Here is a 26,405-nt window from a genome sequence, read left to right on the forward strand (position 1 = left end):
GCCAGACCCAGATGTGATGAGCACTAGATGCTTACGGCTGGAGTGGCTGCATTATAACCACAGTCATTTGAGTCAGCTGAAGGTTTAATCCCTCTGGCCTGGCCTCTGCTGCACAGCTGTTTTGCACCATGAACACCCTGACAGCCGGCATTTTCATCAAGGCTGCCTGAGCCCTGAGTTGCACCACACTGGGCTTGGGTGGCTGCCACTTCCCCCACCAGCCTCCAGCTTGGGAGCAGTGATGGCTCCACTGCCACCTGTGCGCCACAGTGGGTGAGGGCTGTGAGGGGCACACGGCCACACAGGAGCCAAGATCAGGACCTTGGTGAATGTCAACAGGATGAAAACAGGGAGGGAGGGTTGCTCTGGGGAGTGCCTGACCTTCCTGGGATGCATGTGAGGGGCGTTTGTAGTGTTTGCTGTGCCATGACCAGCTCCTCAGGGAATGCAGGCAGCATGGGGACTCGGCAGGCAGACTGTCTCATGGAATGTTTCATTAATTCCCACATTTGTGGGGCCTTTCTTTGAAAAAGGCTCTGCTATGGAGCCATCAAGCACCTCCCTTCACGCAGTGGATGGCCTCCCTCACCGACAATGGGTATGGACAGTCCTCTGTTCTCCTCTGGTCAAAGCCGGGACACTGGTCTGTAACATCCAGCAAACAACAGTGTCCACCTGCCAGCCCTGCAGACAGCTGCCAGCTGGCCAGGAGAGGAAGGTTCTGGCTGTGAGATCTGTCCCTTGTGTGAGCGCTTCCAGGTCCAGAAATGTAGAGACCTAATGGTGTCTGCAGATGTGGCCAAAGAACCGGTCTCTGTCCCATCTTTAACTTGCCAAGCCCCAGAAAACAGCAGATATTTGGAGCAGTTTCCTCTCACTTGAGCTTTATGTACTTTATTAACAGCCTGACAAAGAGAGGAAAAATAGCTTGAAAGTCGCACTCTGCTGACTCTGTTAACAGCACTGTCTGCTGAGTGGGTTTCAAAGGTCCAGCCCAAACTAAGAACCCTCCCACAAAGCTGTAGAAACTGCCGTCAATAAACTCATTTTTAATTAGGAAACTTGGACAACAGATACCCAGGTTTATTTCAGCATTTCAAAAACCTCCCTCATCCCCAAAACTGAAGCCATCATAATTGCCTTCTGAAGGCCTCTTTTGTATATTTGAGGTCTTCCTACCCTACTGACTTCACTCATTGAAAGCCAGATAAAACTCTGAACTCTCTAAAGTTAGTATCTCATCTGTACATTATTTACAAGCAGAACATGATGAGTCATATTGGGCCTGTCATAGAAAGGACAGATTCAAGTACAGGATGGTTTTCTTTGGCAAGGCAAGTAACACGGACTTTTTTTTTTTTCTAAAAAGGTTCCTAATCCTGCAGGAGTTGTAATATTTCTTTTTTCATTAGGAAGAAAGTGTTGGTATTGAGTGCCCCTTCTCATATTTCCAACCACATCTCTGTATTTGGAGAAATAAATCATTAATCTTTTTGCTTCCAGATGATTAACTGTTTAAATAAAGCACTGTCATGTTGCTCCTCTTTTAACACTGGTGCTGTGAATTAACCTGGAGACATTGCAGGGAGCCTTTAACCCCCTCTGCCTCAGCATAATGCACATGATGGTCTCACTCTGGTTCTCTGCATGTGGCTTGTCCCTTGCTGCTTTTGCACTGTGAGGAAAACTGGGTCCTTCTCCCATGTCTTGCTGTTTACATTGCTAGGCACATGCCTGCAAAAATATTTTCCACCTAATTTATTTTAAGGCTCTTGCTTTGGCATTTTTCAGTCACACCCTGGAGAGACACCTGAAAGGAAGGAAAACAGTACCCGGATGTTAGCTTGTGCAGTGCATGTAATTAAACCCTGCATAATGACAAAAAACCTCTCCTGCTATTTGTTAAGATTTTCCCCACAGCATTATGTATCCTCTTAATTAAGAGCAGAAGCTAAGTAATACCTATTTTATTCCCTCTTGCGTCCAATTAGTCACCCATTGATCACTACCCACTCAACATTTGACAATTAACAGAGCCCCCATTCTCTGCAGGACAGGGATGTGTAGTCCTTCGGAAATGACACGTCCAGAATAACGTGATGGGAGCTGTGTGGATGAGTAATGGGGCAAGAGGTGGGGGAAGGGGAGGAAAAGGCCACCCAAGTGGAACAAAAGACATGTAACATATGCAAATGTTCAATATGTGGTATGTGTTTTATACACTGGATGTATATGAGGTCATAGACAAAGCTCAGCTGGCAGCTGCACTGCTTTTGGGAGGCACGGGAATTTGAGGGAACACTTGAGCTCTCATGTGATCAAACATACCTAGTCCTCTCTCTTTAAGACACAAAGCTGTTCCCCATGTGGCTTGTCTCCTTTGCTTTTTTAGGAGGGCAGGATTTAGCATCTGGTTCTCCATTGTCACTGGGACTATGGGCTGTAGCAGCACAGCCCCGGCCAAGTCACCCCAAGACCCGTCAGCAGCTCCACACAGTTGTGCCTGAGCTGCTTGCCAACAGAGCACGGCAGCTCTGGGTGTCCAAGGGGCCTCCAGGGAAGCTGCAGAGCCCTTCTCCATTGCCACTCCCTCCTGGGAAGCCTATCCCAGGAGCAGTGATGGCCCAGGCCCTGTGTGGTGCCGGGAGCAGTGTGCTGGGACCCCTGCAGCCCTTTCCCAACACCAGGGACCCTCCTATATGAGTAACATTTTCTAGCTGGGGAATGCCAGCAGCCTGTAGGATTTAGAGGCAGCCCAGAGCCTGAACTGCAGCAGTGAATAAAGCACAGGGAATGCCAGGGCTCACAGACAAGCCTCTGGCATAAGGCTGAGCCCAAACAGTCACAAAGAAGCCCTGCATTCTTTTTTCTTTTTCCAGATTAGAATTCATCCATTCCAGGGCTCAGGAATTCTGTGTGAAGCTGTTACAATAGGTAGCTGAGCAAGGCTTTGGGTGCAGGAGCTCAGCAACAAATGCTGATGCACAAAAAAGCAACCCAGAGCCCTTGGCAAGCTCTAGCCTGGCTGTAGGGGAAGAAGGATAATCTCATTTCTTTACTCTTTGCCCTTTTAGCTATTCACAGAGCTTAATGCCGAGCTATTCCCAACAATGAGCCAAACAATCAAACTTCCATCTGGCCTGGTCAGGCAGAACCAACACTTGCCTCGCAGTCACAAGCCACACCAATCCTGTGGTTTCCCCCCCATCTTGAACATACACTATATTCCTCTATGCTGTAACAGAGAAGATATTTACGTTTGGAAGCAGAAACCACAGTTCACGCTCCTCAGCCTGCTCTAATCTCATCACCCAAATCCCTGGGCACGAGGAAGCACAGGCGCTGTGAGCACAGCTGGTGCTGCAAACACAGCTGCTGCTGCAACCTTTGGCTCTGCCTCTCCACCGCACGATGCAGTGCCTACCAGCTAATGACCTGCTTTTCCTGGGAGGGCAGTTCTCCCTGCAATCCTGCACACTCCCACCGCAGGCTCCAAACTGCAGCCACGCCCTTGGGAGAAATGTTTTCTCTCCCCGACTTTAAGATAGCTGCAGGCTGCTCTTTGTAGTAGCTAGAGACCCACAGCATCTCTGGGCTGTAGCAGCAGCGCTTGCTGCTACCACCTCTCCTGGTTTGGGAATAGGGATTGTAACAGGTCATGCAGTGGGAACCAGCAGGGGAAAAAAAAAAGAAAAGGAAAACAACAAGAAAAAAAAGAGCAGCTCTTTTGTTGTTAACAACATTTTGTACTCTAACCTACTCATATCCCAGTTTTACATTTTTGTTAAGCTTTCAGCTACAGGAGAGGAATACAAGGAGATAGATTGATGTTTGTGTAGATGTTTTTATGGGTGAATTTCCTTTTGAGTTACAGATACTACACACACATAAGATCAGGCTCTGTATTAAAGGTCAACAGAATATCTCACAGACTTAAGGAAAGCCAGCATTTCCTCTCTAACATTCAAAATGGACCTCAGCAGCCTGGTTTTAGCTGTCAGAAGTTCTGAGAAATTTAGAAGCACTGAGAGGGGACACTAGCACCCTACTCACATGGCAATCCCAGCAAGGGGCCTCTTTTCCTTTTCTGCTGAAAGCACATGGGTTCTGGTTTGGTCTGTGCAGGAAAATCTGAAACTAAAGTGCCCCTTTCTTCTGTTAAGATGGCAGGGAATGCTGCTCCAGTTGACAGGAGTCCCCTCAGTGATAAAATATCCCTCTGTATGAGTCACAGGAAATTATAATCACTGCTTTCCAAGACTGCAGAACACAATGAGATTTCTGAGCTACAAAGAGACTTCAATTATTCTTGAAAGACAGACAGACCCTCAAACTGACACGACTGGAGAAAATAAATATCCTTTTGTCTGCACTGCTGGTGGTAATTTCCCATTAGACAGGAAAGGGCTTCTTTGATGAATGAATATTGTCTACACTTCAGAAGAGGGCTACTGTATATCTCCTAATAGCTCTTGCATGCTTGGGCTCAGCCTCGTGTGAGGCCCTTAAACCCCCTGGGGACAATATGGTAGCATTCATTAGCGTGCTGCATTTTTTACTGCAGCACTTGAGAAAAGGATGGTGCATGTTAAAATAAATTTGAGCAACTTTCCACTCACCTTGAAGTTATGTGGCAAGATCGAGATATTTAGCAATCTGCCTCCTTGGGCTGCAGGTAGTCCTTTCCAGTCTAGAGGCTTCAGGAGAAACACTCACACTGGAGACAGATTTTCTATTTGTGATTATTCTTGTAATTTTAGCAGTTAATCACTTTTCTGTTTTGTATTTACTTTGTTTTTCTTCAGTGGTAATTAAATCAAAACCAGAGCATCACCCAGAACTACATTGAGCACTGTTTACCAAAGCCAAAGAATATCATGTTAGTGCCTTTTGTCTTTTTCAAAGACCACCAAGTCTCACATAATTGCCTTCTCACAGAAATATAATAACCATACAAACCATCCCTTTCGCAGCAGTGTCCCATTTCCACCTGCCACTTTTCCTGAGACCAGTCTTGGATTAAACTTGGCTTAGAGAAGCCTGTGTCACCCCATGGAGTCCCTTCTGCTGCTGGTAGGTCTTCTAGAAGACCTCTTCTGGAAATCAGCCACCACACCATGGATTGAACCAGGTGGGCTGGTGGGGGGAGCATCTGGCCAATTGTTTTTACCTGGGTGGAATTTATTTCAAAAATTATTGGAAGGAACAGAAGATTCTTAATCTCATAAATTCTACTTTTAGAGTCACCACACAACTACTTGTGGTGTATACACAGCGCTTAAGAAAAGGCTTTTATTAATTTATAGCAAAAAAACCTAACAACCTTGTTTAAATTTTTTGCTAATGTTTTTTATTTGAGAGATTAAAAAACCCAAACAACAAAACTCCCAACATTAAGAAAAAGAAGCAGAAGAGCTACCGATGAGAAATGGTCTGGACTTGCCACTTAACAGTGGCACCAGTCTGCACACAAGCCAGCTGCAGGCAGAGATCCGGCAGAGACCAACATGGTACTCAGAGACCGAATGCAATACAAGAGACAGCAAACCCAAGAATCAGAAATAAAGGCCATAAAACCCCAACAACGCCCCATCTGAGTCTTACTTCCAATGAGAAACATAGGCAAACTAACATTTTAGGCTCGTCCCGCATTACAGATGGAATCTGCACTTAAGTTTGTGGCATAGCAAAGGCTGCTAAGGAACTTGGCAGAATGGCCATGCTTCGCCACCGGGCTCTGGGCTGAGGAGGTGACATTTTGGCTTCGCCAGCCCGCTGAGTTACTATGGAGTCCTCAGTTCCATGGATGATATTTTAAGGCAGGGGGGTAGCTGTGTGAAAAAAAAGAGGGCCACGACTTGCTTTGTAAGTACTAAGAGGAAGCTAGAAGTCCAACAAGGATCATGGCCTCTTCAGTACTCCACAGCTACAGGTACAGCAACATTGAATAGATAATGTACATAACGTTACTTATAGACTCTACATGTAAAACGTTAACCAATTTATCATGGAAATCTGGTAACAAGCAACATTGCCATATAAATTCACACTTTGAGAAAGGCTAAGTGTGGAAGCCTCCTTTGCAAGAGGATTTTCAGTCAGTTCTGTATAGAAAATATTAAAACAATGACAATTTGTTCTCTGAATCTCAATTGATTATTGGGTTAGTTTTCATGAACGAAGAAAGGTTCTCTTTAGAAAATGTGTGAATCTTCAGAATATGAATTCACAATCTAAGTACTAAATAATTAAAAAAAAAAAGTTTCAACTGTCAGGAAGTCTTAGTTGGCCACAATCTTTTCAAGCAGTAACAGCAATACAAGACATAGAAAAGCTTTTCCTGCAACACTTGTAAATGTAAAAGTATTCATGTTAAATGCAACAGAACTAATAAAGAACAAACTGCTGTAGAAGAGAGAAATGAGAGAGTAGCTATGCATTCAGCCATCTTCCTTGCAGTTGAACTCCAGCTATTTAAAAACATATTGACTTCATAATTTGGAAAATTATGACCCATAGGTAATTGGTCTGCATACTCCTTTGAAATATGATGCTCCAAATGGCATGACACCCCTTCCTGAAAAGTTTTTAATCTCATGTCCACCATTAGCTCCATTAGTTTAAACAAAAAAACAACTATCCAAATGTAAAATGCTCTTCTTTTTTAATTACTAAATTAAGAAAGTTAAACAGTTTTAAAATGTAAACTTGTGAATAAACCATAACAAAATGTAATTAAGACTTTAAAATTTGCAACTCAGTATTAAAAACTCAATAGAAATAGAAAGGAATTTTTTTTTTGCGTTTTTTGGTTAAACGTAAGTAATTCAAGGCTGGTACAGACAACTGAAAAGGTAATACTTTGTTCTGTGCATCCCCCATGAAATGCAAAGAAGTGCATAGTAATTCCACTGGAGAACTTGCAGACACAGAGAAAGTAATTTCATTAGCAGTACAGGACACTCAACACACTTATTTTACAATGGAAAAATGTTACACATAAAACAGAAAAATCCTAGTTGCATGACCAACAGTTTAGCAGGGGGACATGGCTAAAATGCTATTATTTTAAGACCATCTGAATGTGGTTACACTGCTTAATAAACCTTTTTGAAACATTTCAGTATACATGTTTTGATACAAGAAGTCCTTGCAGTTTCAATTTTCCAGTTCAAATGGTGATGGTGTAGTTTTCTTGCTTTAAATATGTTCGTTTTAATTTCAAGAACAAATCATCACACACTTGTCAAACATTGGAAACATTACTGTAAATACAGCACGTGATTCCTGAAAGAGCAAAGTTACAACCATCTACAGGTACATAATCATAAACAAAAAGTGCAATCCAATTTAAAAAAATCATGCTTGGCAAAAGCCAAAAATTAGATCACTGGCTTTCAGAATCCCACCAGTGTTTTCATGTCTGCAGTAAAATTATCACTTTCTGGGTACAGCTGCAGCAGGATTCATTCAATTCCAAATGAGCCTCCTCTGCAATAGCACCCATATACTGTATGTACAGGTATGTATATATATTATATATATTTTATATATAAAAAAGCAAAAACCCAAACACCTGTCCTGATTTTTTTTATTTGTTAAAACATGAAAAAAAAATGTTTTAGACAAAGAGGCCACTTTTGGAAAATAATACTTTTAGTTGAATCAGGAGAAGACTAGTTAAAATCACATAGGTTTTGCATTTTAAAAAAAGGAAAGCACTAGGATCAGTTATTGGCACTGAGTTACTATTTACAATGAAACAGAGGTTTTGCAGTTTACATAACATCAATACAATGCAGTTTTGGAGTCTTTGATTAAGAAAAAACAAGTGTTTTTCTCCTTTTCATCCAGGACATTCGGATTATTAGGACAAGTGGTCATAGGCAAGGGCTGTGGAAGTTCCCAGCTGCAGCCCCTCCTGTGCACTGCAGTGCTGGAAGATGTTGCACTCTGGAGAAGCCGATCACAGATTGGAAGGTGGAGAGCAGGTGGGACAGGGCTGAGAAATACCTGGTAATTCATGACAGTGTCTGGAAACCAGGGATTTACAGGTTGTCACCAGGCTGGTACTGGGGTTCTGTTGCAGTGAAGTAGTCTTCAAGAAAACCCTGTAAATACTCAAAAGTTGGACGTTCCTCTGGGTCTTTTTTCCAGCAGTGAATCATAAGCTCATGCAAGGAGATGGGACAGTCCTGAGGACACGGCATCCGATAACCTCGTTCTACTTGCTCCAAGACTTCCCGGTTATTCATGCCTGTGAAGGGCATACAAATCCACAGTAAATTACAGGAAAATTAACCAAGTACAACTGTGTCTACAACACATGTGGTTTGCTCAATCATACTAATTTCTTTTGGTTAAGACAAGTGAAACACAACCACACTGATGTCCTATTTCGGCTCCTCGTCTACTGCAAGGTAACCTGGATTATTTTCTTTCTCAGTAGAGGGTTTTTAGGATCAAGTGATGAGCAGAACACTGCTCCCATGGTTACCCTCTTGGCTTACAATGGGCAGGATTTGGTGCTTTCCCTCTCTGACAGCAGGAACTGTGAAATGTAATATGTGATGTGCTTAAGGAAAACAAATGCATTGCAAAAAATGGAAAATTCAAAATGCTAGAAATTAAGATGAAGTTCTGAAACCCTCACACTGAGCACGGGCCTTTGTGAAAACATTCTGTGAGGTCATGCTGCAGGGACTTCAAGACAAACTGTGCTACTCCTGGCTACCAGTGCTGTCCAGCAGCATTGCCTTCGGTGTCAGCCCAGAAGCTTATTGCTGCTGACCTTCACTCCCTCCATCTGTGCAGGTTAGCACAGTTTCTATCATAGTCGACTGTTCCCAAACCAAAACAGAACAAAGCTGCTCACAAGACAAGTCAAATGCCAAGCAAAACATCTCCACTAAAGAACCACAGCTCTCTCTTTCTCACTCAGAAGAAAAAAGTAAAAAGTCGATTACCTTCACAGAATCATAGAAACGTTTAGGTTAGAAAAGACCCTTAAGATCTCTGAGTCCAATTGTTAACGTAACACTGCCAAGTCCACCACTGAACCGTGTCCCTACAGACTTTTAAATACCTCCAGGGATGGTGACTCATCTTGCTTGACTCTGAGAGTAAGGCCAGGCTCTCTGCTACTTTTTCTTTTCTATGTAACCCCTTGATTCCTCTGCTGAAGTGCTTTGCGCTAAACATTAACTGCAAGTCACTCTAAGCTTTAGTTTACACCTCCCTCCCAGTACTCTCTTTTTAACACTACCAGAGGTAAGACTGGCACCACAGGCATGAAGAGGTGTTTCAGAGCAAGCCTGCACGCTGTAAGCTTTGTGCTTGCCCTACTCCAGTCCCGTGCTGAAAAATATCTGCAGAATTCATTCTCCTGACTTAGCAGGTCGTGCCAAGCAGCTCTGTAGGAGAACCAGCAGGGACATTTTAGTTTCTCCATGACTGAATCTAGAAACCAGCACCTCAATGCTGCACTTTGTGTTAGCTTATCCTCTTCCTGGCTTCCCCGACACTGTCCTTCCCTGGGAAACCTCCGCTTTCTTCTTGCAGGATGCCCTTTTGAGGAGTCTTGTCCCACCTCCAGAACCCAAATTCTCATATTTTTTGTAAACTTATTTGTGAGGAATAATTCAATCACCTTTTTCAATACAGATTCATTTATCCACTCTACAGTTTGACTTGTAGAAATGTCTGGGATAGAGTTAACTTTCTTCCTAGTAGCTAGTACAATGTTGTGTTTTGGATTCAGTATGAGAATAATGTGGGTCATACACTGATGTTTTAGTTTCTGATAAGTAGAGTTCATCCTATGTCAAGGACTTTTCAGTTTCTCATGCTCTGCCAGTGAGGAGGTGCACAAGAAGCTGGGAGAAACTGTATTGTGCATAATTTGTTTTTCTTGGCTTATATGACTCTCTTTTTAATTTCCAATATAATTATTATTATATTTGACTTCATTTCAGTTATTAAACTGTTATTATCTCAACCTCTTGGATATCAGCAGGAGGATATTACCCAGTCAAGATAAAAAGAAAAGGTTACCTTTTTTCTGATTCTCTTCCCCATCCCACCTTTGGGGGGCCTGGGGGTGGGCAGTGGGAGTGAGCAAGTGTCTGTGTGGTATTTAAATTACTGGCTGGGGTTAAGTCATGACAGGGAATAAGATCCTTACACTACATAGCATTTAGCCCGGTAGCTTAGCTGTAACCTTGGATTTGGTCTTTAGTCTGCATCCTCATGTCCTGGCTGTGTTCAATTATTAAGGATGCTTAGGAAAAAACCCATCTGTATCATTTAGCCTTTCCTGACCATCCACATCTAGATTCTCATCTCATGTTAGGATTACAAAACCTCTCTTCCTCTTATCTTGTCAGGGTAATTTCCTCCCACTGATATCCATTTGCAGTGTCTGGACAAGGATCATATTCCTATCCTGTCACTGTAAACACCCCTGGCATGGTCTCCCCACTTATTCCTTGTATTTATATTTAGGCTCTCAATTATCCATGTTGTGGTCACAGCATGGTTCTGCTTAGCTTACTGCAGCAGCTCCCATTTTCAGACTCGAGGAGTACTTGGTTTAGTTTCATATATAGGTTTTACTGCAAGGAGAAAGGAAAAGTAGGGCACTGTTTCTTTTGATGCCTGTTGTGCATTGAGGAACCTCTCCAGAAAACTGTCTCATACTCTTACAGGCCTCTCCTTAATGCTCCCTTTTGAAGGGATAATTGCAAAAAGAAAGGTTAGATTACTGATTTACAGTATCCCTAACCTGCAGACCAACACTTCAGCACTTGTTTCTTGGGTTTCATTTATCAGATGCATCCACCCACCATATTTTTGGTGTTAGGTATTTATAAACTAGAAGCAAACACTGTGAGTGGCTCCTAAAGTGGACCATAGTTAGGTCTTCAAAATGATGAAAACAGCCTTAATAACAGCTTAATAACAGCTTGTTATTAATAAATAACAAGCCTCTGCAGACATCAGATTCTGCATAAAGGTTCTCCTATATTATTGACTCCAAATTGATGTTGTTAGGTCACAGAGGCTCACAACAAACCAGAACACACTGAACAAATATTTGGATATTCCTCACTATCCAGCAAGACCATTTCCAAAGATATTTTACTTTTTCATTAGACTACAAAACACTACTGGTCTGTTAGATACCACAAACCCAAGGCAGCATCAACCTAAACTTTCTGGCCTTGCTGTTTTCAAGACACTACAAGAGAAAACACACACATTTTGTTCACGGTGTGTTCTCAATATTAGTTTTATAAATTTGTGTTTTGAACAAAAATCTGCACCTTTTTTATATCCTTGTCTTTGAATCAGCTGAATTACCTCGTGTTTTGAGAACTTTTGCTGTGCTTTGCTTCCTTTACATATTAAAGGCTATGAAAATAACTGTTACTGGTAACTCATCTGTTTGTATATAAATAACCACTAACAAACTGCATTCTTTGCTTTTATTTTGGCAGTAAATCCTTAAGTACAACATGGATGGAAGCAACAGCAGCAGAAAAGCTCCTTCCCAACTGATTTGTTGTTCTAAGATATCAAATGTTTGGTATTTTTATCCAGTGCTTTACTCAGTGCTGCAAAGCACAGTCTGAAACCTGATAACAAACTGTGTGCTGGAAGAAAAGCCCTGAGGAGACAGAAGGGGGAGGAAAAACATAAACAGCTCTTCACTTCCCTTTGTTTAACAAAAAGGTAGAAAAAAGAACATGAAAGAGACATTGCTGTCTGAAATCATAGTCATTTTCTTGTCCCTGGAAAGTGAGTCAAGCTAGGTTTTTTCATCACAGTTTAATCCAGGAAAATGCCCTTCTTTTCTTTTCTTCTTTCTCCTTTCCCCTTTCCCTTCCCCCCGCAGTAAACCCCGGTTATGAAACTAAAGCAAGTAATCCTCATGTTCCTCACTGGAATTCGTACATCCAGCAAGGGCTGAAGTACCTAGGATTTGCCAAAGAAATTCTGTTAGTTTTGACATGAACTGCTAATTTAAAAACGGAGTTTCAAAGACTTTTATGTCTAAAACAATTGGATTACTAGTCAGACATAAAAATAGCAGTGCTTCAGGTATACATTTTACCTCTTAAATGGCCTATTTATGTTTACAAACCTATTCTATAGACTTACTTATCTTATCCTGCAAGTTTTAGTGTTTCTCTTTTTGATAGCTGGAGTCTGTCATATCTTCACTTCTAACACCATAGAGAGAATATCTGAGCAGTCTGTACAACTCCTCTCTCCTAATGAATACCCAAGAGTTTCAACTCTTAATAAATAATAAATGACATTCTGCTTGCAGTATGCTTCCAGACCCCTTAAAAGTTTATCTTAAAATCCTTAAATCTGTGAAATAAAATACTCAGCAATATTATTTTGTTGGGTACAGCTCTTCCACCTGGCTTGGGGCAACACCTGGTATCAATCCAGGCTGGGGGACAAATGGAGCTGAGAAGGACGTGAGGGTGTTGGTGGATGAGGGGGTGGACATGAGCTGGCAATGGGCACCTGCAGCCCAGAAAGTCAAAAGTGTTCTGGGCTGCATCCAAAGCAGATTGGCCAGCAGGGCAAGGGAGGGAATTCTGCCCCTCTGCTCTGCTCTGGTGAGATTCCCCCCAGAACTCTGCATCCAGCCCTGGGGTCCCAGCACAGGAAGGATGTGGACCTGTTGGAGCTAGTCCAGAGAAGGGCCGTGAAATGAGAAATGGCTGAGAAAATCGGGATTGTTCAGCCTGGAGAAGAGAAGCCTCTGGGGAAACCTTACTGTGGCCTTTCAGTACTTGAAGGGGGCCTGTTAGCGGAGCTGGTTGGGATAGGACAAGAGGTAATGGTTTTAAACTGAAGGAAACTAAATTCAGATTAGGTATAAGAAAGAAAGGTTTTTTACAATGAGACTGGAGCAGGTTGCCCAGAGTGGTCATGGATGCTCCATCCCTGGGAACATTCAGGTTCAGGCTGGACAGGGCTCTTGAGTAACCTGAGATATCCCTGCTCATGGTAGGATTGGACTAGATGACCTTTAGGAGGTCCCTTCCCACCCAGACTATTCTATCATTGTAGAATTCTATGAAAAATCAGTGCTCATGATGTTTCAAGGACTGTGATTTGGCCATGAAGAAAACATCCAATTCCCAAAAGATGGCTTTTCCATTAGCTTTTTATTCCCTGAGAAGACCAAAAATCATATAACATCCCACCATCCAGCTTTATTAGTGAAACCTTCAATAATCTCAGGATGCCACAGGATATGGCCACTCTAATGCTCAGTACAATAAAAATCTACTGTCCATATAGACTGGGGACAGAAATGCAATACTTCTTGGCTTTTCTTAGAAAAGTTGTAGGAACTTTAAGTTACAGTGACTTTTAGAGTTACTGTGACAAAAAAAAAAAAAAAGATGTGGAGTTTCCAATTGTGGCTAAAGAAAACATTGGACAGTACTTTGGTGTGCTCTTAGGAGCTTGATTAGATGGAGCACAGCAGATGTGCAAATAGCATGGATTTGGGCAATGCTGCTCTTCCAGAAGACAGGAAACATTACTGTAACTAGGGAGTGTCCCTGCATGCAAACTAATGAGCTATACAGATTACTTTGGGACATGGGAAGCCCAGCGAGGAGAGAGATTGTTTTAGGCTACTATTGCTTTCTTCTCTTAGACTGTAGTGGGTTGACCCTGGATGGATGCCAAGCACCCACCAAAGCCTCTCTCTCATTCCACAGCTGGACAGGGAAGAGAAAATATAACAAAGGGTTCATGAGTTGAGATTAAGGACCGGGATAGATCACTTGCCAAATAGTGGAATGGTCAAAACAGGTTAGAACTAGAGATAACAATTGAATTTATTGCTAACAAAATCAGAGCAGGATAATGAAAAGTAAAATAAGACCTTAAAAACAGTTCTAGCTCCTCCCTCAGTGGTGCAGGGAAACAGGGAATGGGTGTTATGGTCAGCTCATCACTGGTTGTTGCTAATGCAGCTCAGGGAGAGAGAGGAGTCCTTACCCTGCTCCAGCATGGGGTCCCTACATGGGAGACAGTTCTCCATGAACGTCTCCAGCATGGGTCCATCCCATGGGTAACAGTGCTCCCCGAACTGCTGCAGTGGGTCACTCTTCCACAGTCCTTCAAGGGCAGGCTGCTCCAGCAGGGGCTTCTCTTTCCACGGGCCTCCCACAAGGTCACAGCCCCCCCATCCTCCCACTATGATAGCTTGGCCATGCAAACCCAATACACAGACTGGGAATGATGCTCCTTCCAGACCCAATGCATGCTTTCAGACCAGCGATCAAACTAATACAGTGCACAGAAGGGATCAGCAAAGCTGCTCCTAAGGGAAGACAGCCTCTGAATGCTGTTCTTACTGACTGCAATGCAAACCAAGTTATTTCTGTGGAAAAGGAGGGACAAGTTTTAAAACTCTGGAAGTCATGCCACTTCACTTAGAAATTAAAGACTGAAAACCCCCAACATCTCCTCATCCTCAAAGCTAGACTATCAATATCTGTTTTTTGCTTGGGTTTTATATTTTAAAATAAGTTATTTCCTTGGTATAACAGATTAATAGATGCAACCTTGAGCTACAGCATTTCTGAGTGGAGCTTCCTTGCTTACAAATAAACCCTTATCTATCCGAAGTGACAAGTACACCTCTTTCTTAACCTCTTATTTACCATCCACAATGTTATACCCACCTACCTATGCTGGCTCACTGTTATGTACTTGGCCCCAGGCTAGGGTAACACATGCTCCGTGGCACTCGTGACCCAGCTTCCCCCAGGGATGAGGAGGCTGAATACAGCTGCCCAAAGGCTGCAGGGCTGCTTGGAGCCCAGACTCAAAGACCTGCCTGGCCAGAGGCAGCGATGTGAGTAGCACCATAGTTGTCACACTACAGTTAAAATCAAAATGCTCTTGACGTGACAACTGCAGCAGAAAGCACAAGGGGCAAGGTCAGAGGTACTTGTTTGGTATGGCTGATATTTTTCCCTATCCCAAAGGTGACATGTTAAAACCCCACAAATTCCCCAACTACTGCTAGGGAAGGGCATTTGTCAAAGAGAAAAACTGACACTGAAAAAGATCCACTAAGCAGACTGTTTCTTAAGCTTGGCTCCTCCTCTGGCCCAGACTATTTTTAATTTCTCCACTGTAATACTGGAAATAGAGACTCTGCGTAAAAGACTGTGAAAGTTGCTTATTTAAATCTGTTACCTTGTGAAAAGGATAAAAAAGCATAAATTAGTTTTCACAGTGGCCCATTATGATCACTGACAGAGAAACAGGTTTGGATGAAGTATGAACATGAGGACACCTTCCAAAAAGTTGGTCTTGCTTGTGGGAGCTATAGAGTTTGGGGCAAGGCTTTATTATGAACTCTAGACTGATCTTTATCTCCACCAGTAAAACAGCTCATATATCTCACCACTGCACCAGCCTCTGTTCCAAAAGAGGGCATCAGGACAGGGACTGGTTGAAATCTGTAGGACAAAGAATGCCAAGTTCTGTGCCACCCAGTCTGCTTCCCTGCTGTAACTGCCTGCCCTCCCCCTCTATCCTACTCATTGTGCTTCTCCCTCCTTCTACACAAGCTTAAAACAATGCCTGGTTCCAGACATGGGAAGGCACGAGGTAGGGTGTCCTGCAGGCATGGGTACCACCCCAGGACTGGGATGTGTGCTGTAAATTATCTCTCCAGGCACTAAGAGCTTGTCAAGCAAGAAAGCAATCCCTTTGTCTGAGGGCCTCTCTCCACTTCTCCCAGCCTGCTGCAAGCTGTAAGCAGGAACATCAGGACAACATGCCCACAACTATTTCAGAAACTGGATATTACAGCAGACAGGCAGTTCCATGACCCTCTTTGTTTCAAGGCTGACACTTTTCAGTGTCACATGTTGGGTACCAAAGTGCTGGCAGTGCCAACAGACCGCATTCTCTCACCCATGGGTTGTCTACTTGGATGAAGAGGGCTAAGTCTTGCCTCTTAGGGTGACAGAAATCCCATTTTTCTTCCTTGTGCAAGCTATGCCATAAAGGCAAGAAAAGCCCTGTGGCTGCATCTAAACCTTACTGCCTATCTCAGACAGGGATAGGTATTCACAAAACTTTGTTCTTCACAAGGTCCTTCCTCCTCCCAGTGTGAAACAGGAGACAGATGGTCCTTTCTATGTCAGGGGAAAAGAGAACCTTTCCTAAGGAGCTCAGGAGGCCTATGTCACCTTGGGAAGTCCAAGCTCTCTTTCCAATCCACTTGCAAAGACAGATCCTTCTGAGAAGGCCCCAATTCCCCTCCAGTGCTGCCTCAGCCTATAAAAGCTTTCCCATTTAGGGCCTGGGAAATGAGACCGGACTGAAATCTGTAAAGACTTTCAATACTCAAATGTAAGATCCAGGCTGCCCTTATGTAAAACTGGCAGGGGGGAGTGATGGTGACCATGAGAATTGTTAAGACCTCCTAGATAAGCAATAGGGGAGTCCTGATGGGAAGGAATGGCCCTGGCCTAGAGCTGGGCAGGGTGCAACCAAGGAACTACATGACTGTCCAGAAAATTGCTGACTTAGTGATATGCAACACACAAAAAATTGCTTCCAGCTACTTGATGTCTTCCTAGTGCAGGTGGAGGAGAGTGAGCCGGAAGGACTTTTGGCATGTGAGGGCTTTATGTAGTGAGGGATGAAGGGGTAGGATGGTGCTGAAAGAGGAGAGATCCCACTGGTTGTCTTTGATGTGCTCAAGCTGCCACGTAATAAAACTGTCCAGAATTTCAGGACACAGCCCATGCCTGAGATTACTGTCATGGCTCCTACAAGAAGTTATATATTGCAAGCACTTAAATGCACATCCTGTGGGCTGTCTCTCCTTTGGTGAGGGAAAGAAACATTTATGAAGTGCAGGCATTCTCTGCAGCCATAGCCAACCCTGTGTTCGGCTGTAGACTTGTGAGTAAACATAGGGCTTAAGTGGTTGCTTTTGCACGGAATGGTACTTTCACCTTAACTCTGCCCAGGCTGGTGACAGCCCCTGTGCATCCACTCTGCTGGCAGTGACTAGAGAATTCCTGCAGCCCAGTCAGGAACATTGCCAACCCTCTGGGAGCAACACTGCACCAACTAAAGTTTATACATCTTTTTTCTCTCTTTGACCTTTGCACAGCATGCAATGTCTGCTTAAACCCTCAATAAACCTGCAGAAATCATAGCTTTCTCATACCACTACCAGGAACCCTTACGGCAGGAAGACTTTTGAGCTGACTGGTGACAGAGCTGATCTAACTGGAGGCAAAACCCCACATGGGGAAGTGCTGGGCAGAGGGACTCATCCATTCCACAGAAAAATGCTGTTATATTTTCTGCTACCTCATTCAGTTCTCATAGCCACACCTTTGCTAAGCTGCTCCCTGTTAATGATGCCAAAGTTCACTGCTGATCATAAGATGCCTTCCAGTCCCCATATTCTCTTCTCAAATATCAGCTACTGGCTGCTAGGTGCTAGCAAACTTGAAATTCCTGGTAAAAGTCTGGAAGATTAGTTTTGCTGAGTTCAGTCTTCTGAAGTGGTGTGAGACACCACAGGGTAAACTGAACGCCACCGTGATGCTTCTCCTGCTCAATTTGATACATGGATCTGACTGCTTGATCACAGCACAGATTGGAAAACTGAAACTGCTGTAGGGCATTTTCCATTAAATCAGCTGCAGTGCACACAGCCAGACTGTTGAGTATTTAGATATTTTTTTTTTGTAATAAAAAGACTAAAAATGCAGCTAGAGGCATCTTGAAATGCAGGGCATCCCCTGTTAATATCTATGCAGATGAGAAAAAGAAGGGATTAAATTCTTTTCCATGTAATGCATGGCTTTCACCTCACCCCTTTCCTCTTCACCTGAATGCCCACAATCTTCAGGGGGGCAACAAGAATAAAAAGCTCTTTCTGCATAGGCAGATCCAATCACCCCCTCCTACAAATCTTAATCCATTGGACACTTGGCAGGGTTTCAACAAAGAGCCATGGGACCTCCAGTTCCCCCATGCAGAGAATCTGGCCCTGCTGTGACCCTGCCATGAGCTCTGGTCTGCACATTACAGAACTATTTTCTTCCCTTTCCATCCATCTCAAAAGCAAGGATTAAAATTTAAGAGTTTATGAAAAAGAGATTTGATAGTACCAGACATTCAGTCACTCATCAAACCTTGCAGTGAACCAGACTGACAGAATAAACGGAGTAAGGCCTCTGTGGGAGTTTAACTGTAGATATCTCATAGTAAATCCAATACTGTGGAGACCTATTTGCTCCAGAATATAATAATTTTACACTGCTTTCATTAGTTGTCTAGAAATGATATTAATTGAATTGCGCACAATTAAAAAGTAGAAATGAATATGTTGGATTGTCCCCTTGTCAATTTTATCACGACCATGGCAAAGCAGCTTTGAGCCACAACTGTTTTCAAGCATACACAAAACTTACACATTACAGCCAGTCTCCTTTGAGCTCAGAGAATATAAATAAACATTGCAGCTTAAACATATGGCCCATTCCCACTCCTTTTTCCAGGTGAAGCAGGACATTTTTCTTACCTGGGTATGGCACTCTCCCTTTTGTTACCAGCTCTGTCAGTAGGATCCCAAAAGACCACACATCTGACTTTATTGTGAACCTTCCATACAGTGCTGCTTCTGGTGCAGTCCATTTAATGGGGAATTTTGCACCTAAAGAGAGAATTACACGAGTCTTAACCACAACAGAGACAGAACCAAAGCAGCAGGTTGCAGGTGACTCTTGTGTTGTGCAAGACGTGCAGGTGGAAGGAGCTGCAGACAAGTGTTACCCAACAGCTCCATGGAGTACACTCAGAGTGGACAGGTGGGCAGAAAGTGTAGGGCATCAGGAAAGATTAAGCAGGGAAAGGGTCAGTTTGTCCCACATCACAAGAGAAGAATAAGACACTTTAACTCAAGTTTGAAGTTTTTATGAAATGAAAAAAAAACCCACCCCGCTTTTAAAAACAAATAAGCCAAATATAATAGAAATAACTTCTCCTAAAGTGGTTTAAATATTTGCAAATCAAACACAGTTACTACGTAGAAGCAGAACTGAGATATATACTGGATATGTACCTCCCAGTTTGCCTGCTCAAGCTGAGAAAAATGCAAACAAACAACCATGGTGAAAACAAAAATGAAAAGCAAATCAAATATTTCATTAGAAACACACAGTATTTAAAGTAATACTACCATTTGAGTTGCTTTGAGTGCTTGATGTCAAGGCACGACTTTGGCCTGTGATTTATAACTTGACAGTGTACTTTAAGCTCCTGGCACTGCAAAGTCTGTAGTGCCTTAAATACGTGCAATTCTAATGTGCTCATCCATCATCAGAGCTTGCAGGAGCCAGTTGCAGTTAAGGATAGTGAGATAACAAACCTTTAAACACTGATTTATTTGCTTTTCCAATCACTGACTGTTTTCTTAAGAAAAATATTTTCAGTATGACTTTAAAGAAAAGTCTTGTGGTAATAATTAACTCATAGCATGCACAAAAAAAATGCCGACATTTCCCTGGTGCCTTGTATTAACATACAGGCAAAAGAGTTGCATTGCTTATTGCTGATCCCTAGTGACAAACGCTCTTGAATTTGGAAACAGACTGACTTTGACTTCACATCACCCTTTCATAAAAGTTCCCTTTGCTTTCAGGAGGAGTGTGAAAATGTAACAACGTGGACAAATCACTCTCAGGGAGTGAACTTATAGCACTGTTTAGAGTTTCCTGCCAGCACTGTTCCGCCATCACATCCAGGGCTCAGTGTCCTGTATCTTCTGCCACACACCCCAATCTGACGTGACTTAAGAGTAAAAAGTAAACATGGCAGTTCTCATCTCCTTACTTAGTAAAACTTCAATGTGCTAAAATGTTTTTTGCTCTACATGTAAGTGATCCTAAGAAAGGCTAGTACTCTAGTACAAATACATTTTTTTTCTTAGGGAGTATTGCAGTTGATCAAGTAAGTCCTGCTAAATGACTTGAAAATATCCTGCTAAAGGATGAAAAAGATGCAAGAGAAAGTTTCAGATACCTAATGCCTGAAGTCAGGAACTTAAGTCCTGACTTAGTTAAGCATCAGCACATCACTGGCTAGATTTGCAAAGGTGCTGGAGGATTTTGGATGCCTGTTCACTTTTTAAAGTCTGTCTCTTATGTGTTTTCATTGGTTGATATGTAGGCAGGAACTAAAATTTGGGTGCTTGGCTTTAGTCTCAGTCTCCTTCACTTACACTTCTTTGTGTGACCAATCTCAGCTTACAGGACTCAAAATTTGCAGAACTTCATCTTCTCTTTTTGCCTTGGCTGTGCTGTGTGAGTCCAGAAGCTGCCATCACTTGAGCCTATGTCCAGGAAGCTGGCCCTGCTTCAGCAGCACCAGCAGCCACGAGGGCTTGGCAACTGACTGCTCCAGCTGCCGGGAGGTCCTGGGGCTGTACAGCCCATGCCAGTCCCTGGAACAACTGCAAGCTGCATGTATCTGGTGATCAGGCTGCCCAGGCCAGCAGTGCATGCCTTTAGATGGGCCTGGGCAGGCAGCCCTGGACGAGAGGGCCAATGTCCCTGTGCTCTCTCCTACGTGCAGCCCAGATAGTATACACACACCCTGTGCCAGCTGAATGAAGGAACAGCTCCAGGCTGGCCAGGAACCTGAAGCCTTGGACCTTGGCTGGTGCTGTGTGGGAAGGCCATGCAGGGGGGTTTGATTGTTCACATGTTGCACACATTTTATTCAACAATTTTCTTTTTCTTTAATCAGCTGTGTTTTTCTGAGAAACTTAGCCAAATCTGCTCTAATTCCCTTTTGCTTCAAACTCAGATCCAAAGGTAGCAACCACCTACAACTCATCTTTGGAGGAAGGAAATCTCTTCAGACTCTTTTATGGCCAACTCCCCCAGTATTTTTGTCTTCCTCAACCTACTGCCAGTGTGTCACTGGGAGATGAGTATGCAGCATGTTGTCAAACCACAGGAAAATGAGAAGCAAGCTAAGTGATTCAGAAGGGGGATAGATTCCAGGACATCCCTTTTCCTGAGAGCTAGAGCAGTACAATCCTCACTGGGGTGTGATGAGCACTGCTGGAAAGATGAATGGTCTGTGCTGAGGATTCTCCAACAACAGAACAGCTATTCATTACTTCTCTATGCTGCCCCTGCTGTGGATGATTCTCTGTCTAAAGCAACTAATACAAAAAATCACGTTCTGCAGTTTGTGCAGCATTTCCTGATAGATGACAGATTTGGAGGGGTAGATGGGGAGGAGAAAAATGCAAGCTTGGCAGAGAGCTTGCTAGCAGAGCTCTGCCTCATGGTTTTCTGGCCCTGCAACACATGTTGGAGGCTAGATGGTACAAGAGAGTCTGCAGACTGGCAGAGCTGTCAGTGAAGGGAGAGCAGAGACCAGGGAGAACACACCGGGCTGGTCACCTGCAGGTACAACACATGCACCGCCCTCACATGAGGAGATCACACACAGCTTGAGTGAATGGGGGGGTGTGTGTGTTTGTCTGACAGGGATCCCTCCAAGGTGCTGCCCCTCATTCAATGCCTGAAACTGGAGAGAGACAGTGCATTGCTGGAGAGCACAAAAATACCCAAATGTGTTGAGCGCTGCCCTGAAGCCTCCTGCTTGCTGTAGCTCCATGGAGTGTTAGCACAGGCTGGATGCTGCGTGTGGTTCCCGATGGACACACAGTTCCTGTGCTTAACTCTCTTCCCAACACACTGATTAAAAAACCCAATGCCTCTCTCTGCCCAGGCCTCAAAAGCTTATTAAACAAACTGACTTTGTGCTGCAAACAAATTACAGCATCAGATAAAATGTGTATTACTGACAAGCATGTTAATAAATCTGATAAGCCAAATCACCCCAGCTGACAAGACAGCCCATATTCTGCTCTGAGGAGAATTTTGCATCAGTGTGGGAGGGATTTCTCTTTTCGTTGCTGGAACCTGATTTATTACAAACTAAGCACATCAGTAACCCCATGCATGGACTCCAACAGCAGACTGCATTCATGAGGTCAGGATAACCTGTCTTTGTCCTAAAAGAGGGTACTAATCTGCAGCTTTTATCTCAGGGTTTTTTTTTTGGTTTTTTTTGTTGTTTTGTTTTTTTTTTTTTTTTTTTTAATGTTACAGCCCGGAGAAAGCCTTTTTTGGGTTTTTGCACTGCTTGTAACCACATGAAAACAAAGCTGCTGATACAATTTATGGTTACAGCAGCAGCCCCGAGCCTGGGAGGATTTCTGTGAGGCTCAGCCCTATTCTTGGGACCTCTGCCCGACTCTGCCCAGGCATTCACACAGGTTATCTCCCAGGAGGATCTCCCTGGGAAAAATCAATCCATGGTCCTGTTTTAATTCTTTGCTGGCTATAAGCGGGTCATGTGATGAGAAGGAGCAGAGGGGGCTGGGACGATTGAGTGACCTTGAGATACAATTCTCAGCATGGTTTCTTCTGAGGCAAGTGAAAATCCTCAGACCTTTGGTTTCCTTTCAGATCTAAATCTTGATGAAGTAGAAACCTCTGAAATTCATGCCCCAGAGTCACTGCCAGCTTGATAATGATCCTGTTTCTGGAAATGCTACAAAGCCGTTACCTCTTGTACCTTTAAACCAAACCCATCGGAGGACTCCAAGCTCTGTGACCCAAAAACTCGGGGACAGCTTGGGTCAGCAATCAGGGAATGTAGTGCGGCATTGGATTGCTTCGGGGGCTGGAAAGGGAAAGCTGTAAAAGGTAAAAACGAAGTGCTGAAGCAAGCACGAAACAGAAAACCAGTCAGCCCCGGCAGGCGATGATGAGTGCAGTGTGGGAGGGACCGTGCAATCGCATTTTTTGTGCCGCGAGAACGAACGCGGAATGACAAGCCTGGCAAACATCGGCGACGAGGAGCGGGCTCCGCAGGCCGACCCCTCCCCAGGAAGCGGGGGGCGAGGGGCGGCACTGCGGCTCTGAACACCCCTCTGGCTCCCTGCCGGCAGCCCCCCTCCCCTTCCCTTCCTTTGCCTCGCCCTTCCTCCTGACCTGGCCGCGCTCCTTCCCTCCCGCAGGGCAGACGGCACCTCTGCCGGAGCGGAGCGGGATCCCCCGGGAGCCCTCTGGCTGAGAACCAGCAGCCCTTTCTCCTGGCCGCTCCTGGGCCGGCTCAGGGAACCGCAGGTGAACAGCGAGAACAAAGCCCGGGCTGCTCCAGCCCGCACTACAGTCAGTCACAAACAAACCAGTTCTGATTAGCTGCTGATCAAGTCTCTGCAAAGGGACTGGAGAGAGCCTGGAAGGTGATGAAATCCCTGCCTGTTCATAGGAAAGCAAGTTAAGAAGCATGACTTGATTTTAAGCAGGGCAGGAAGGAGTTACTTCTAAGTGTTGAGAAGGCAAAAATGATCTGTGAGTTTACAAACACGTTCTAGAGCTCCCAAAATAGCTCTGACTCGTCTGGAAGGCATCGGAAAGATCCTTATTGTTTCATGTGTGCTTAGAGTGGCACTACTGCAAGTGCTGCTGGTGTGTGCAGCAGGAACAAGGCCTGGAAAACAGCTCTGCACTTTTTATTTATTGAGAAAATTTTAAATTTGTATCAGCTGCTGCTGCTTAGAATAGTAACAACTCTAGCCCAGTGACTGTGGAGCACTGGCACTCTCCACAAAAATGCCATGTGCTCGGCCAAAACTCCACATAACTGTGAACCATATCAGCGCAAGGATAGCAGAACTTCGTGGGAAATCCTTTGGTGGGGGTGATGGGAAGTTTGTTCTGTAGGATAGCCGGAGTTTTAAGTCTTGCCTTACAGGGCTGACACAAGCATCATCACCAATGGAAGGGAGCAACACTCCTCCTCCTCCTCTGTGTGTGGGGAAGATGTTGCAACAGCAACAGCCAAAGGAAGCAATGGGACAGGCTGCAATACAGTCCCCCAGTGTAGCCTTTGAAATGGGTGTCACTCTAAACAGGCATGTTTTTCCCCTTTGGTTACTCACTTCCTCTAAAAGCAAGAGGAGCCAAATGCTCATTACAAGCCAAGAACTTTTTTTTTGGTATTATTTAATGGCAGTGTATGGCTGCTAGTCACACGCTTTAAATCATTAGTGGCATGACCATCTCTTTCCTTCCCGACAATTGCTGAGAAATGGCAGTGCAGACAACGAACTGCTTTTTATTTACCTCTCATAAATCAGGAGCAGTCAGGCCCCCTTTGTTCAAACCCAAAAGAAAATAAACCAGTCAGTAAAACATTACCACCAGGCTAAGTAATACCCACACAGGTTCAGGAATCCTGCACTCTAGCCTGCTGGGGCTCAAAGCATCCCCATCTGTTTCCTTTCAAAATATTTAATCAGAGACAAAAGTGACAGTGGGGGAAGGGAGGAGGAGATCAAGCAAAGCTGGAGAAAACCACCTCTTCCCCACGCCAACAATGAGCTCTGTACTAACATACTTAAGCCAAAAGAAGGATGACTGCTGAGAAGAGTGACCAGAGACTTTAATCTTCAGATTTTGCAAGGAAAAACATTTCCTTTCTCCCACAGGAGCTGCCAGTCTGGAGCGCTCCCTGTTCCCCTCCCCTCTGCTGGCCAAGTTTTCCTCCTGTGTCAAAATTCCCACTGAAGCAGTAGTCAGCTAGATAAACAGAGCAGTCCCCAGATGCATCCCCTTGGAGGCTGAAGTAATAGGTCATGGGAAACAAGCAGAGGCAACCATTTCCTCCTGATACTGTGGTCTCCAACAAGCATTGCTCAAACTGAAGCTTAACTAAACAAGCCAGAACTGAATTCCAGTTGAAAAAAAAAAATCCATTGGTGTGTTAGAAACCATGTTTCTCCCTTAATAAATTAAAGGTCTTAGGCTCACCCTGGCTTGGAAGCCAGGTTAATTGCAATGAAATGTAAATTGAGTATGTGCTATTTGGTAAAAAAAAAAAACCAAAACCCTTCCTACTCCTTCAGAAAGGGACAAAAAACATTAATGAAAGTAGGAAAACCTTTCTACGTGATGCCTGTGGTTACAGCACTTTGAGTCTGTCTTTTAAAGAATTCTGTAGCTCTGACGGACTTCAGCATGACTTTAGGGTCAGGGGAAGGAATTATTGTCCATTGCCCTCAAGTATGGGAAAGGTGGATGACTTCTCCATCTGGATGACTGGCACAAGGAGATGAAGCCAGGCAAACATGACTCAGATCTCCAGATCATCAGCAATGCATTTTAAAAGCCAAACTAATTCTCCCTTCCCAGACACTTTTTCCTCAATACAAGTGAATTCTGCCATGAAAAAAGGGCAGGAGATAACCACAGCTATGTTTCCTCTCCCTGCCAGGCCTGGTGTTATACTTTTCTCACAGTTTCTCCACCCCAAATAGAGTGAGTTGTATTTAAAAATCTAAACTTCTCCTCTATATCAGTCAGGTAGGTTTTCACAGCTTTTTTAACATGTGAAGAGGGCAAAACTATTCTGAGAGATTTAAACTGGGAGGCAAACAGATCATCATAGGATTTCCTAGGGATCAGGAGCCTGAAGAGATTTGGCCAGAAGTAGGTCACATACTTGTCTATGAAAACAAAAAATTAGTCATGTAAAACTATACATTGGGTGGTTTCCAAAAGGAACAAAAGACACGGCAGCAAACCAGGCAGAAATGGAGATGTGTTTCAAAGCCATTTTGCAGACTGGATCTGCCCGTCTTGTTCAGGGAAAACTCTTCTTGTTTTACACAGGGGAACAGCAAGCAGGCAGCTTTCTGTCTGCCAGAGCCTCTCCAGACACTCTTATTGCTCTAGAGAGAATGACACAAGCCTATTTTTTTCTAACAAGAAGCAATTCCCACCCTCAGGCTGAAATCAATAGTAGTTAAGGCTCTGCATTAGTATCTGTCACGGGTTCCTCAAGGACCCCACCAAAATAATCAGGCCTTGCTGTCTGACTGTGAAGCAGGCACCTTTTGGGGTGGATGCAGTCTGTGGTCCACACCCCTGTGACTGGGATGGCAGTTCAGGGGGCTGAGAACAGCTTGAGAGCTGCTGCTGCCCCCAGGCCAGGGCAGGGCAAGCTGGAAACTCTCTGGCTCCTTCTGTCAACACTTAGAGAAAAAGTTACAGAAAGAGGCTAGCTGTTTACTAAGAATTAATGGCAGGGTCCATGCTGAAACAGGGACTTTGCTCAAGAGAAGAAACTCACAAGAGGAAACCCACGAAGAGAGTTTTTGGTGATGCACAACAGGGTTTAATGGGATCCTCCTTGGCTTTGGCACTGAAAGGATGGAGTCGTGTTTACCAACACATGTTGAGCAAGCACTACCGAAGTACTGCCAGCAGAAAGAGAACAAAACTGTA

At 44.0% G+C, this 26,405-nt stretch overlaps 1 protein-coding gene across 7 annotated transcripts in view; it reads right to left on the reverse strand.

Annotated features, from left to right (window-relative positions):
- Nucleotides 1-5,327: 5,327 nt before the first annotated feature.
- FYN (FYN proto-oncogene, Src family tyrosine kinase) overlaps nt 5,328-26,405 on the reverse strand; it is a 138,478-nt gene continuing 117,400 nt past the window's right edge. For all 7 annotated transcript variants that reach the window (XM_038133624.1, XM_038133626.1, XM_038133620.1 and 4 more), the window contains 2 exons: nt 18,611-18,742; nt 5,328-8,257 (listed from right to left, as the gene is read on the reverse strand). In XM_038133624.1, coding sequence (XP_037989552.1) covers nt 8,049-8,257; nt 18,611-18,742 — 341 coding nt within the window. In that variant the 3' untranslated portion in view covers nt 5,328-8,048. The remainder of the gene's footprint in view (nt 8,258-18,610; nt 18,743-26,405) is intronic.

Source organism: Motacilla alba, chromosome 3 (genome assembly GCF_015832195.1).
Source record: "Motacilla alba alba isolate MOTALB_02 chromosome 3, Motacilla_alba_V1.0_pri, whole genome shotgun sequence".
NCBI lineage: Eukaryota > Metazoa > Chordata > Aves > Passeriformes > Motacillidae > Motacilla > Motacilla alba.